Source organism: Symphalangus syndactylus, chromosome 15 (assembly GCF_028878055.3).
Source record: "Symphalangus syndactylus isolate Jambi chromosome 15, NHGRI_mSymSyn1-v2.1_pri, whole genome shotgun sequence".
Taxonomy (NCBI): Eukaryota; Metazoa; Chordata; class Mammalia; order Primates; family Hylobatidae; genus Symphalangus; species Symphalangus syndactylus.
The window spans coordinates 27,321,186-27,337,149 of record NC_072437.2 but is presented as its reverse complement, the minus strand read 5'-3'; the positions used below and the strand labels follow the sequence as shown (position 1 = coordinate 27,337,149).

At 38.5% G+C, this 15,964-nt stretch overlaps 1 protein-coding gene across 2 annotated transcripts in view; it reads left to right on the top strand.

Moving 5' to 3' along the window:
* The window catches only part of GPC6 (glypican 6), a 1,204,563-nt gene that overhangs the window by 1,092,286 nt on the left and 96,313 nt on the right, over nucleotides 1–15,964 (top strand). Inside the window, exons 6-7 of one of the 2 annotated variants that reach the window (XM_063618993.1) lie at nucleotides 6,428–6,571; nucleotides 11,001–11,030. In XM_063618993.1, the coding sequence (XP_063475063.1) occupies nucleotides 6,428–6,571; nucleotides 11,001–11,030 (174 nt within the window). The remainder of the gene's footprint in view (nucleotides 1–6,427; nucleotides 6,572–11,000; nucleotides 11,031–15,964) is intronic. The other variant, XM_055244176.2, reaches the window with a different exon arrangement.

The following is a 15,964-nucleotide window of genomic DNA, read 5'->3' as shown; positions in this document are numbered from 1 at the left end:
TGCCCCTTCAGAAGAGGCCTGCAGGAGCTTGTTAGTCATTTTTGCCCTTCAGCCATGTGCGGACACAGCAAGAAGGTGCCATCTATAAAGCAGAGGGCCCTCACCAGATACTGAATCTGTTGGCACTTTGATCTTGGACTTCACGACCTCTATAACTGTAAGAAATAAATTTCTGTTGTTTATAAATTACCTAGTGTAAGGCATTTTGTTATAGCCACCAAAATGCACTGATAACACCTATTGGTTACTCCACAGCCATTTCTTGTGAAAATAATGGCTGCACCTAGACAAATATATGATATCCACACTAATGAAGATATGATAGCTTCTATTTCCTTGAGTATAAATGGAATATATTTGAATTTCCCAAGTAGTAATCTAACAGTTCATTCATTGACACAGTAATATAAATTAGAATCTCATAGGTAAATAAAACATTACCCTCAAAACATCAAATCTAATTAAATCCAGGTAACATTAACTGTTACCTGGATTTAATATAAAAAATTAGAGTTCTGTTTGCAAATTTCAATATTTGCCTATAGGAGAATAGCAGCACCTTTCCTCCATTATAGAAACCTGCTGAGTAGAAAGTGAGAAGACAGAATTTTTAAAAACCACAGGAGCTGAGACAGGATTTACCTGCAGCCACTGCTTTTCAGGTTGCCAGTAATGACTTTTTAAATGTATAATCAAGCTGCAAAAGACAATGAAGAAGATACAGAAGACAAAGAGGTAAAGGTATAAAGCTACATGTGCCTCTGAAAGAGTGGGCACCTTAGTTTATTTTAAGAGAAATATGTTAAGATGCCCTAATATTTTTAAAGGAAAAATACTTGTATTTAGAAACCTAAGACACAGCACTTAAACCTGTTATCACCACACCTCCTTTTCCATCCCTCCAGAATTATAAAATGTTTCTCCTTTCAGCCCTTCCTATCCTAATGTCAGCTTCTTTAATCTCAGAATGCCAACAGACTTCTGAGACATTATCTTAGTAATCCTCTTAAGAGAGAGGATTCATGAGCCAGATATCTTCCTAAAATCCACAGGTTCTGCAAGTCAGCTAGGTGGAAGGAGAATTCCTTTGTACATCTGTAGCATCTGTCTACATTGAGGCTTCCAAATACTTTCCCGAATTATCTAATTATCGCTTTCAATATCCCTTGGAGAGAAGCAGGCAGGGGTCAGGAGGTGGTAATACCAATTCTATTTCTTAAAGGGGTAGAGCGAATGATTTGTACCACAATAAGTTGGCTTATCCTGCAGCGATAACCTCTAAAAACTTCAGTTCTGTTGTAAAAAGAAGCCCTTTAGTGTCTTAAAATAGCATTCTTCCCTGGAATTAAAAGCAGAGGAGGGTGGAACAGCTTCACAAATACCTCTAAGTAAATGCAGTTCTATCTGAATCACGTCTCTCCTTGGCAGGTTACAACCACCTTCACAGTATATCTCAGGGTGGGTTCTTTGGAACACCAGTCTTATGAGAACCCCATGAGGAAACCATGGTCAAATAGTTTTGGGAAACACTACCGATGTCATCCTCCCTTTCAATGAGTCTGACCACGTGTTATCGTGATGGAGCCCTCGTGAAGTTACCTAATTTAACTTTAATAGGTGGAATCTATGATTTACGTAACAGCCATTTGCCCTTAAAATAATATTTTGTGGAAAACATTTAAGAGACATCCATCAGCAGAGTGTGGTTGGCATGCACCTGTGGTCCCAGCTACTCGGGAGGCTGAGGCAAGAGGATAGCCTGAGCCCAGGAGGTTGAGGCTGCAGTGTGTTGTGTTTGTGCCATTGCACTCCAGTCTGGGCAACAGAGTGAGATCCCGTCTCTAAAAAAAAATTAAAAGGTTTTTAAAAGGTTAAAAAAAAAGAAAGAAAAGAAAAAGAAACATCAGCCCAGATATTTTTTCTTCAAATTTTCTTATCTAGAAATCAAAACTTCTGGAAAATACAGATTCTGGCATGATAAAATTAACTAATTATCAGGCATGTACTTTTCTAGACACATGGTGCTGTTTTTCTGCCTTACATATTGTACTTTATCATCATAGTGTATCTGTGTGGTAAATAATATTGTTATTCCCATTTGACAGAGGAGGAAACTGAGGCTCAGAGAGGACCCTGTAAATGTTGGCATGGCAATAGGCTGTCCTCAGCCCCATCCATCTGCCCACCTCTATATACTTGTCCTTGGTAAATGCAATCAGTTTCAGGGCTTTAAGTTCCATCTTTAAGCTGATGATCCGAATCTCCATCTCCAGCCATAACCAATTGATCTACTGACTCTCATTGAACCTATGGCCCTTTCCATCACATTATTATTTCTCAATCGTTTTTTCCCTTATTCAAAATATAAAATGTTGGGATACCCAAGCCACTGAGGAAAAGGTTCACTGGTCTCTTATACTAACCTAGCCATGGCCTTCATGAGCCACAAAACTGTGCCTAACTATACGGCTGCTAGAGCAAACTCAGAAAATTGAGACGGTCCAAATTTTCTGCCTAAAAATTTCCTTTGTCACCCACCCCATGACCCTCATATTTTAAAAATACTTTTTTCAGGATAACAGATTACTTGCTCTCTTAGTCTGCTCAGCCTGCTGTAACAAAATGCCATGAAGTGGGTGGCTTATAAAAAACAGAAATTTATTTGTCACATTTCTGAAGGCTGGGAAGTCTAAGATGAAGGCTTTAGCAGATTTGATGTCTGGTGAGGACCTGCATGGTGTTTTATAGATGATGGCGCCTTCCCACCATGTCCTCACATGAGACAAGGGCACTCTCCGGATCCTTTGTTGTTGTTGTTTTTTAATAAGGGCACTAATCCTATTCTTGAGGGTAGAGCCGAATCACCTCCCAAAGGACCTACCTCCTAATTCCATCACATCTGTGATTAGATTTCAACTTATGAATTCTTGGAGGACACAGATATTCAGACTATAGCACATGTATTAAACATCAAATTATTAATTTTTACTTTTTAAGTCATCTAAGTTATATGATACATATATGTTGTTTAAGGTATATTCTCAGTATGAGACGAATACAAAGGTTTTTTATCATTTCTAAACAAAAACAACTGCAAAGTACTCCTTTGTAAACCATTCTCATTAGCTTTTGTAAAATTCTGAAAAATAGCTCTTGATCCCTAGGCTGGGAACTTCTGTAATCGAGGGGTCCTTGCTCCCAGAGCTCCCAAGATGGTGGTGGGCCACCTCCAAGATGGCGGCAAGCCTCTTGTTCTCTGACCTGGGGTTCTTGGCCTCACGGATTCCAAGGAATGGAATCTTGGGCCATGGGGTGAGTGTTATAGCTCTATTAGAAGCCGTGAGTCACGGAAGAGAACCGTGGAACCCAGTGACTGTGTTTAGCTCAATTAGGACAAACCCTGGCACCTAGCCGTGCAGGAACAATGGCAAGACTTAGCCCGATCTGGAGCGGCAGGGGGTGCCTTGCTGGATCAGGAGCACAGTGGACACCTGCCAGATCCGGAGGGGTGGGAGTCAGTGGTGGGTCTGCAATGGGGGCAAACAGCAGTGGTGGATGGCGAGCGAAAGCTCAGCTCCAGCGGTAACAAACACAGACCGCAAGAGCAAGATTTAATAGAGTGAAAACAGAGCTCCCATACAAAGAGAGGGGACCCAAAGAGGGTAGTCATTGCTGGCTGGAATGCCTGGGTTGATATACCAATCATTGCCACTCCCGCTGTGCTCTCAGGCGATAGATGACTGGCTATTTTTTTACCTCCTGTTTTTGCCTAATTAGCATTTTAAGCTCTCTTTACTACCTGATTGGTTGGGTGTGAGCTAAGTTGCAAGTCCCGTGTTTAAAGGTGGATGGGCTCACCTTCCCAGCTAGGCTTAGGGATTCTTAGTCAGCCTAGGAAATTCAGCTAGTCCTGTCTCTCACTTCCACACTAAAGGGTTTCTTTTATGGCACTCCTGTTTTTCTAAGGATATGATAGGATCTCTGTTTAGGGGCTTTCAAAATGTGAGGTTGTGGTGACAGATTGTCGTGTAGGTCTCCACCTGATTATGTGAGCAGGTGCTGTTTCCAAAGTAATTAAAAGTCAGTGTTTTCCTCAGTTTTGGTCACAGACCCAGTGATTTCTGCATTGAAGCTATCTTCAACATCCAAACCTGACCTAAATAACAGAAAGCTACTAGGCTATATTAACTAACCTATGTTCTGTAATAATTAACTCCCTCCAAAAAAAAAAAAAAAATTCGAGCAAACGTGCGGTTTTTCCATTATGATGAAATATCTCCCTAGAACACTAATATTCTTTCAGGGCATTCGTGTTTCTTTGATTTAACTTAACCCAGTGAGCCAGATTTTTCCCAAAGGGTGAATTAAAAAGGTCCATTAACTCTTTCGGTACGTGGCTTCATGAAATCTCAGCAAGGCCATTAGTAGTGTTTCACCTTAGGCTTTACATTTTTTAAAACTCAGCTGTCACTTTCAAAGCAATCCAGAATAGCACACTCAACAGATCCCTGGAGCTTTGGAAATGTTAATGCCCTCCATCAGCAGCGACCTTGCCGGGGGAAGTGATTTAGGCACTAGGGAGAAAAGGGCCCACTATCTTTATCACACCGGTTTACACCATCAGCTTCAGAAATTGTGTGAGAGAAGAATAATCAATAGTGTGTTAAGACCAATCTCGAGGAATGCCAAGACAAAGTACCGCCGCTCTGCAAAATGCTGAGTTGAAGGAGAACTTTTGAATACAACAAAAGAAAAATTAGCTGTAGTGGTAAAACAAGATGAATTGTGTCTCAAGACGGAATTTGTCATTGTGAATGGCACTCAGGAGCTCTCTGCCTACTTCAGTGGAATCACATAATATGCGTGATGAAAAATGGTTATTTTAGAGTTAAACAACACAGAATGAAATAACAAAACTGGAACGAATGCATTGCAAATATACTACATGCAAGTTAAGGATCAGCCCACGTAGATAACCCCAAAAAGTTTACTGAAGGAAAAATATCTAGAAGAATCATCTGCTATGGAGAAATGGAAGAAATAGAATAAAGTTTAACTTCATCAAATTTTCCTGAAAATGTTACTGCATTTCCTGTAATTCTAGTAAAGGTATTATCTCTCGATAACCAGCACTGAGTGTAAAGCTTCTAAAAACAGCAAAGGAGGTGTCTCCACGCCACCCTGAGTGAAATCACTGTGGAAAAGAACTGGCAGCTCAGTCCCTAAGATCATTACAATAAAATGTTTGATTTCCCATAGCAATCTTAATTGTGATATGAACAGCTGTCAACAACAAAATTAGAGGAAGCTGTCATTATATGGATTTCATCCACATTTGCTTGTCCTATTTCTATACCACTGCTCAAGAGAGTGTTTTTAAAGAATTCTTCCAGTAGAGATTTTCATTACTCAAAGGGGAGTCACTGAAAGTATTTGGCTTTATATGCTATACAATGAAATAATTTGTTATGATAACAGGAATCCCAAACGGATGTTTATAGAATGCCAGATTCAAATATGTGAAAGTGAGATACAATTCATTTAATCCTGAAATCATCCTGTGGAGTAACTATTGCAATCCTTATTTTTAGTACAGTTGATTCTCTTTATTGTAGTTATGTTCTACAAAGTCACTGCAAACATTGACTTAGCAAATACTGAACCGTGGCAGCAATGAGAAATACAAGGTTAGGCTCCTGCAAGCCACTGGGCACAACAGTTTCATCAACCAATCAATATGTAGCCTTGTGTTATGTGTGTTTCTGTGAAAAGACACCTTATTTAATATATATTGCTGATTCATTAACATTGAACTCATAGCACTATAACTCAGGCTTGAAGTTTATCTAACATACATATTTTTGCCATAAGACACATTACACATCTTGTGGTTAGGAACGCTTGATGGTAGTTCAGCCCGATGATTGGGGACCATTTTAAACATTGAAATCAATAAGAAAAAACACAGAAATGTGAAAAACATTGTACTACACAGACCACAAAGGGAACACTTGTTTACAGTCTGAGAGCTGAAATAAGGAGAGTGTCTTCTCCAACCTCAGCAGGGAACATGACTCAAATTTTTTGGCACTGTGTCTCTGTGTCCATGAGAGTGCTGTGAGTATTTTGGGGTTACAAATAAATTTTAATGAGTAAGCAAATTTGCAAATATGTATCTACCAATAATAAGATTGACTGTGTATGCTGAAACTATGAGTCAGGGAATATAGTTGGTCACTCTGTATCTGTCTGGGTAATTCTTTCTGTTATATTAGTGGTTATACTTGTTTACATTTCGAAATTAGAGTTTATTGGAGGTAAAAGTTTCATGAGAAATGTGGACACCATTGCATTGCACATTTCTGCCTCATGAATTTAGGAGAAAACTCATTGTATAACTGTTTTTACTTTTCAATGTTTCTTCTAGGTCTTTCAGGGATGTGGTCAGCCCAAACCTGCTCCAGCCCTCAGATCTGCCCGCTCAGCTCCTGAAAATTTTAATACACGTTTCAGGCCCTACAATCCTGAGGAAAGACCAACAACTGCTGCAGGCACCAGCTTGGACCGGCTGGTGAGTATTCTCAGATTGATAACCATGGCGGATGCTTTATTTTACCAAGGTCATTCTTTGAAACTCCTCGGAAATTCTGAAAAAGTTTGTTATAAGAGTCATCTCATTCTTATATCTGCCTCTGTTCTTAATTAGAATATTGAAAAGTAATGGGATCTTTCTTTTGGGTCATGTATTGGATTATATAAGAAATCTATTAATCCATTAAGAAACTATTAATGCATGTGTGCAGTGACCACATTTTCAACTTCTTATTTCTCATGAAATATTAATTTGAAAACTAAGTTGCCAGTTCTTCCAGAGATATAATTGCAATAGCACATTTCCTACTCATCTGCTTCAGTTCTTTTCTGAAAATGGTTATGTATTCAATTATGATATAATGCACGTTTATTATGACTTCTTATTTGCAAAGTTTTCTGTTTGAAAGACCTTGCCCGGAAACCCCAAATCAATGTTACTATCATTTTTTTTCTTTTTTATGTGTCTTTAAAAAGTTGGAATCCTTAGAATTAGTCACTCTTTGACCTGTTTAGATGTGTGTCAGGGGACTCAGTGATATCCGTCATCAAAGCAGTTTATAATACTCGGAAAATACAACCATAAACATAGTAAACACAATTTTTAAATGTGTTTTAAAGACCAAATTTTGCTATAAAAAAAAGCTCGTAATTTCAAAGAAATACTGCCTGATTAGGTTTAATTCAATTTCTTCTCTTTGTAGTACTATACACACTTTACATACCTGCAATTGTCAGTGCTGTTAATGTTGCTTTGCCAATTATCTTGATGTAAAATTAACAGATAAAATCCTTAATGTCATAAAGCACTTGAACCACATCTGACTGTGTCATATAAACTCAGATCTCAAAGACTGCCAGTTATGAAAATGCTTTTATTAGTCAGTGTTATAAATTACTTTATGATTTTAGTTAATATCCTTCTATAGTATAGAACTCATAAGATTAAATTGGTTGAATTTGGCCTCAAAGTAAGTACATCTCAGCATTTCTCTCTATAAAAATCAAATGTGCTTACAACCTAAAGGCCTATCCATGAAGTATCAAAATAAAGGGGTAACTAACTGTTAAATTTTGTTATAAATTTATTGCCATTTATTAGCAAATAAAACCTTCCCTCTAGTGTAGATATTTGTAGTTGCTGCAACCTTCTACTTTACCTGGCTTATATCTATTCTTTTTTTTCCCTGGAGACAGGGCTTCACTCTGTTGCCCAGGCTGGAGTGCAGTGGCATGATCATGGCTCACTGCAAACTCGACCTGCTGGGCTCAAGTGATCCTCCTACCTTAGCTTCCTGAGTAGCTGAGACCACAGGCATACACCACCAAGCCCGGCTTTTTATTTTTTTGTAGAGGCGTGGTTTTGCCCTGTTGTCCAGGCTGTTCTCGAACTCTTAAGCTCAAGCAATCCACCTGCCTCGGCCTCCCAAAGTGCTGGGATTACAGGCGTGAGCCAATGCACTCAGCGGCTTACATCCATTCTCTATTGCAGTTTCAGGAAAAGTTTAAAAATAGTCACCATTTTTCTTTTAAACAACCAATTAGATTCCATCAAATAACTACTCAGCTGTTTTAAAGAAATGATGGTTTTCATTAGATTATATTGTTTAAGTTTTACTTTACAAATTGCATTGTATATCAAGATCTTTCTAACCAGAGGACAAATGGTGAGTATGGGTTTGGTCCCTTTGTTTCCCATTTTTGTTGGCTCTAACTTAGTTCCTGGAACAATTCAGTCTTTTCTGAATTTTTGTGAAATCTAATTTAAGAACAGGAGTACAATATGAGATGAATACGTTCTAAAGACCTGAGGTACAGCATTGTGCCTGCAGCTAACAATAGCGTATTGTTCACTTAAAAAAACTCTGTTAAGAGGGTAGATGTCATGTTAAGTATCCTTACCACAATAAAATAAAATAAAAAGTTTTAAAAGAACTGGGGTACATTATGCACTTAGTTAAAATTGTACTAAATTTGAACAATATAATGGTATGTATGGCAACTAATTAATTTTTTCCCTTTGAAACAGGGAAGCAGTTTTCCCTCATCCCCGGGAGAAATAAACACACAGCCTTAAACAGGGGAAGTAGAGCAAGAAAAATATGTTTCTAAAGACAATATTTTTGCAGCTTAGCATAAACTAAATAAAGCATCAACAATTTGAGAATTTTCTCTGATGTTTAAAATCTGATGGACATGAAAATTGAGATTTGAACCTTTTATAAAGGAACTTTATTGGTAATGTTCAAAATGCTCTAGATATAAAGGTCTCAAGAGTATAGACAAGTAGCAAACAGAATGAAAATCTTCTACCTTTTGCACCCCTCAAAAATATATTTTATCAATCTTTTTCTGAAAGTGATTGGTAGTGGTTAAACGTATCATCACAAGTAAAAGCCAAGGACCAGACTCTGTGCCTAAGTGTTTAAATCAATAAGCCAATTTTATTCTAAAACATTCTCAGACAGCATGTAGCATTTACTTCCTCAAAGGTGTGGCTTCAGGGTCTGTAAGTGAAAATTGCAGTTTTATTGATTTTTTTTTATTAAATTAAATTCTGATTCCTTCACAAACGGTAAGAATTAGTGACGTGCAATGCACAGCCAGCCATAAGCCCACTTTGCTCAGCTCCTGAGAACAAGGCACTGTTTCCACATCAAACGGAGCTATACCAAGGTTATTCTTGAGAGACACGAGTTAGGTCCAAAGCTAATAGCAGAGTCTCAGCAGCCATTGGCTCCCCTGAGGCCTTCTTCCTTTGGGGGTTCCAATATAGCTCTGAACACTGGAAAGTTGGGGCAGTTATCCTTGGCCAGACTGCAGTCCAACAGTCCAACATGCTCATCTTCAAGAAGGATGCACTGTGAAACTATCCAGATGGGTCTGTCATCCATTACAGCCTATTTAGGCTGTTTATAAACAAGACTCATATTACCTACTCCTGTTTTAATTTTCCCCGGAAAAGATGTTTCCTGAATATTTATAAGAAGCATGTGTCTGAGAAAAGGAGGATAATTGGAAAAGATTTCTCTTCATTTCTTGAAGTGTTTCAGCAGAAAAATGCTTCAAAGGACAATATCAAAACACTACTCCAATCACCCCACCCCTTTTGCCAAAATGAAAATAACTATAAAGCACTTGGAGAGTTACTTCTTAGCGCCATTTAAATTAGCACCTGTGTTAATAACTTTGGGCTCTGTTGGTAAATGTTCTTATATCCATTATTCTGAAGCTATTTTTTTAATGTGAACTGGTCATTATGGGGTTTGTTTTAAAAATAAAACTACCAACCCCAAGCTGAGTAAACTGCTGCTAAACCTTATATAAAATAATTGAAAGCAAAACTCTCTCTTAAAAAATACACCAGTTCCATCATTTAACATCTTATTATATTTATAAGGAACTTATAAATTATTTTGTATCACTAGGGAACATTTCCATTTGCTCCTCTAAAGTTATATACACATAAGAAGCAGTTGGGGTAGTCAGAAGCTTTCAGACATACTACCCTAAAGTGGTTTTTGTTATCCAAGAATGAGTGAATGTATTTTTATAAATTCAGCTGCTCATGGAAAGCCAACTCATCTGAGACTATCGCAGTCCCTACCGCCAACAGCCATGATTTGTTGAGGATACTAATGTTATCAACTGCAGTAATTCAGTTAACAGAGTCATCCTACCATCATGTTGCTTTCTTGTCACCAACAAACTCCCCTTAGAAGCCCCTCTGTCCCAGCTGACTATTAATGAGTTTCAGTCAAACAGGCCAGAGATTCTTGTTTGCACTCAGGAAGAGACTGGTTATGTTCCTTTATTCTTAAATGTATACTCTGCAAATTCTCTTACATAATTTGATGTAAAACTATAATTTTTTAAAAGACGGTTCCAATTCACTGGAAATGTCAAGTATAAAAATAAATCAGCACAAAATAGCTCAATTTTTAAGATCTGAGCATCAAAAGATATTTCAAATTAGCCTATGTAAAAGGCAATTAGTTGTGTAGCTCAGAAAATTAGAGCACAACATGTTCTACAGCTCACAGACGCACTTGGACAGGGAGTGTCAGTTACTTTATTCCAGCTGATTCATTAGAGTAAAAATGGACTGTGCATGGTGTATCTTAGAGGCATATATTTTATAAAAGTAAATTAAAAAAAAAAAGCCAGGTTTGGAAGTTAACTCAACAAGTTGGTAATGACTTAGACCCATAAATCTCCAGTAAGTATTCAACACTGTACTTTGGATGTGGATTTCTCAAATATCCTACTGGTCATTCTGAGGGAATTTGGGGTGGGGGTGGGTGGAATGCCAACCTACGAAGCTAAACTTTATGCCTGTTCTGTGCTATTATGTATAGAATAATCTCTTTTTCTTTTTCCTTTAAATTTGTTTTCCTCTTGCTTCCCAGAGGACTGTGTGGCGGACTATGCAGCATAGTGTAAGCATTGGTCTTATTCTTCCTCTCATCCCCATTTGTCTTTGTACAGTCATTCCAGAGAGTCCCTGAGAAATTCCCCCTCCACTATCCCTTTCCAAATTATCTGGAGTGGATTGAATACTGCACATGGCCAACTTGTTTAGTCGTTTCCTCTCTGCTTGTGATTTATGGTTAACAACCATTTTCATATTCTTTTCCAATGGCCACGTTTTCAATCTAATCTTGGTGGAAGACCAGCTCATCGAATGGCTGATTTAAATTCTGTCCCGTTGTTCAGGCGACGCATAGTCTGCCTGGAAAACTAGCTCTTCCCTGTTAGACTATATTGGCCGTTTTCTTCTTGTGCTAATAAGAACAAACCAACATCAGCCCTCATGCATAAGGTGATAATGTTTCCATTAGCTGAGAGAAAATTCAAGGGATTAAAAAATAGGTTGTTTGCTTTTCGTTTTCTACTTGAATTTCCTGATATCTTTCAGAGCATTCAGAGCATTTGGAGAGGGAGCACTGGATATTTTTTACTTGAAAGATTACCCCCAATATGGGGCTGAGGACAAGAACACTTAGGTTATCTTACTTGACTATATTAACCAAAATAGTCAGTTATCTAATCTGGTTTCCACAATACCATTGCATGCTAATAACACTTTTTTTTTTTTTTTTTTGAGACGGAATCTTACTCCCTCCACCTCCCTGGTTCAAGTGATTCACCCGCCTTGGCCTCCCGAGTAGCTGGGATTACAGGTGCACACCACCACACCCAGATAATTTTTGTATTCTTAGTAGAGATGGAGTTTCACCATGTTTGCCAGGCTGGTCTTGAACTTCTGGCCTCAAGTGATCCATCCGCCTGGGCCTCCCAAAGTGCTGGGATTACAGACAAGAGCCACTGTGCCCAGCCCTGATAACACTTCTTAAATACATGCACTCTACATGGTATCATGGACCGAGGAGGGAAGGCGACTCTCACCTGAGGGGTACATATTTATTTGTGCAGCACACCTGTGACATCATAGTGTTAACTGTTTGTCTGGCCTTAAATCCAGGCAGTGATAACACAATGTCTAAAATCCCTTCTTTGAAATCATGTTTTTAAAAAGAAATTGTCCCCTGAGTACTATCCCCATTCATTATTCCTGAGATCATATGCCCATATCCATATGCCCTGAGACCAGGGCAATTTGGGTGAAGAAAGTTAGGAGGTAAATGTGGAACAGGAACGCTGTAGAAAGGAAGACCTTGAGAAGGGGACAGGGAAGACAAATAGCTCAAGGACTCCTGACACTAAGAGGGAAATGGGAGGGGACAACATCATGGGTGGGACAAGTCAGGGTTCTGTTCGATTGGTCCCATTGATAACTGAAGTGGCTTCAGTTAAGTCAGTAGTGTCTGCCCTTTCCAACACAATCTCTTGGGAGCTCCAGGTTTTCCTGCAGCTGGTCCAGTTCAGTTTCCTTATCTAATGGTTATCGTGACACTTGTAGCTTTCCCCAAGAGTTATCACTTCCTTGAACATACTGGAATGAATACATATCATAACATCCCTGTGTCTGCTGGACTTCCCTACTTGTCCCTATAACCTTATCTAGGCCAAAACAAAAAAACAACATAAAAACCAGATGTCCGTTTTATATATGAATCTTCCAAAAATACACTGTAACTTTTGAAATTCATCGATAGGTCATTGGTGACAAACATGTTGTTAATATTATTACATACATATTTAAGTACTTACAAAAGATCATCAAGATATGCAACTTTTTTAATTGTTCTGAAACAAAATGGACAAAGCAACTAACATTCTGGCATTATTTCCTGCCTGATGGTTAGTACCAGTTTCAGTAAAATGCTGGTGATAAAAGTGTTCTTCCATGCCTCTTTGGGGCTGTTTTGGTGCGATTTAGAAACTGTTGGTTATAAGAAATCGGGAAACTGTCTGTTGTTCATTTTAAATTATCATGGCATTTCATTGTCACCTCAAAGGATTCTGCATCCAGCTAAATCCACTAGTTTGCATTTCAAAAGGATGTCAGGCTGTGTTTAAGAAACTGCTTTATTATCTAGACCTTCAGCCACTGTGTTTAGGTGAAACTGATATTTCCCACCTTCCACCCCAACACAGACACGCACGGAGACACACACACACACACACACACACACACACACACACACCCTCAGTCTTCGCTTGGCCTGAACAAAAAAAGTAAAACCTCAATAACAACAGTAAGCCAGATTCTCCACTTTAATTAGTTTTCTAAAGATAAATGGGTCAAGGCCAGATTGGCTTTCAGCCTCTGCTGCGGCTGAATAAATTATGTCCCATTCACCCCAGCAAACAAATGGCTACTGCTTCATCCACTTCAGGTTGTGAACGGCCCAGTCTTGCCTGAACCTGCTTTATCTATTTGCTGCAAAACCCCACTGAGACACCCCAGTTTCATTTTCAATGAACCCTTGGTAATAACAGCAGCAAAATGCAGTGAGCTTTCAAAGCAGGGAGAAAATAAAAAAACGTTAAAACCAAACCACCCAACTTATTCTGTCTCGGTTTCTGCTCTTCTCCGGGCAACATCAGCAGCATGTGGTAGCAGAGAGAGCCGCCTGTCACAGGCTTCTTTCCATTTAGGAGGTTGTGGTTGATGAGGCCCAAGTGGGGAACATCATAAGGCACACATATAAAATGATGGCTTATCTCCAGGATATTCTGCTTATTCCATGGACTAGAATCTAATTCTATGGTATGCACTGTTGGAAACCTGGATGGAACTCCTGCCCTTATGTGGATTTTTCAGTTCACACCCAACGGGCAGTGAACTATTTTTACATCCCCAAGAAGCTATTATTTTAGGCATGTGGAAGAATCGTGAAAATAGAAGGCACATAGACCTCTCTTTCAGTTCTGGCAAAGTTGTGTTTAATTGCACAGGGCTGTATACCCTGGGGAGAAGGAAGAGTACACTCACTCTAGCTACTGACTCCCTGGGAGACACTAAAGCCCAGTCCGCATCACTGCTTTAAGACATGTTCAGAGAATCATATGGATTCTGACAATGAAATAATGTTACACAACATGTTTTGGAAGAGGAACGATTTTGCACAACTTAATATTAAGTGTGAGTTATATTAAATCATGTTGGGGGCAATTTATTAACAAAACCCTTTTCAACTCTGGATTAAACTCTCCTTTATCCTCAGAAACACTTAAGCAAGAGCTTTGGTGACCTCTGTATCATAAAAAAATGAAATGTTACACTTTCAGAACCAAAATGGGCTATTACAGATTTTATATCTATTTTATGGCGTGTTGATATGCTTATTTTCTGCTTCAGGCTTTAAAATTTCTTTCAGAATTCCTAGACTTCAGCTGAACCCAAATTGATGCATTCTATAGATAGCAATCTGTCAATAAATTATTGATTGAGTTATTCTCTGTTGCATAGCACTTAGTAAAACTAGCTGCTATGTACAATCTACATTATAGCATATTGTTAGTGCTGGCGTCATCAAAAGGCAAGTGACTATTTAGAAAAGCCGTTACTTTCCAAGTCAGTTAGACATCCTATGTCTTCTCCAGAGAACAGTACATAGTATAGAGGCTCATGGAATATTGATATTAGCATACAATAAATAGGAGTTTGATTTTGCAATCTCAGATTGACTATGCCAAAAAAGAATATGTAGAAGGCATATTAACAAATGAATAATCATTGGCCAAATATGCAAATTAAAAACATTAAACATCTGTAGCATCCTTAATATAGGCCATGTCTAATAGCTCATTTTCCCTTCTTAAGCCAGAACTTTCTGCCCAAACCTTGAACAAATTAAACAGAAGCTTTGTTGTCAGTTATGAACCAGTCAGATGCAAAAGTCCGTCTGCACACTTGTTTCACGTTAACTGTCCTTTATTCTGCTATGTAATTGGTGTTTTGGTGGATTGATTATGGAAGTCTGGATAGACAAGCCACACTAAACTGCTCAAACCATACCTTTAAAAATATTTGTTCATGAGACTCATCAGTTGACATAGATCTTTTATTAAATTATTGAATAGATTAAAGAAACTTTTCCTTGTCATGGAAAATCTGCAACAATATTTTCTCTTAGCTGTCTGAGATATTTGCACCACAACTCCCAAATGTGATGTTCATGCTTATGAGAGATAGAGCTGAAGAAATGGGATATTTCATAAATACCAGTTTTGATGTATTTGCTGTATAATCAATCAGCTTCTAACAGACTCTGGGGCCTATGGAATACATTTTAAAGCACTGGGAATTTGGCTATTCCCATAACATACTCGGACACTCTTTACCGCTAGCAATAAACCTCAGGCATAAACATTATAGAGAAAAAAACAGATGAAAAGGAACATGTCTGAGTGAAAACTGACTTCCCTTCATAACTGTTAAAGGTAGAAAGCTATTTGCAATACGCAATAATCTTATACTAAGTTCATTCACAGTCATTATCGTCAAAGGCTCTGACTTTATGGGTATTTTCTTATACCCATAACACTGGCTGAGCTATCGAAAAATAAAAAGTCAGGTTGATAGTAAATGAATGAACCACCACCAGCAGCAGCTCCATTATATTGCTGGCGCTAACAAATAATTTGTTGGAAGTTGGTTTGTGTGATATCTGTAGAAGCTTTTCCAATGCTGTATTGATCCAGATGGACCAGGCCAGGCAAGGCCACACCTATAAACAATCCCCAAAATGGCTCACAACAACACAAGTTTATTTCTTGTATGTGCCAAGTGTTCATTATGCGTTGGCTGTGAGTCAGCTACGTGTGGTCATCACCCTTACTCCAGCACCTGGGGTGACAGAGCAGCCATTATCTGGAGGTCACAAGGGCAGGGGAAATGGAGAATGTGGCAAAGGTGGCTGTTCATGTCTCTACCTGGAAGGGTCACATCATACTGATCACA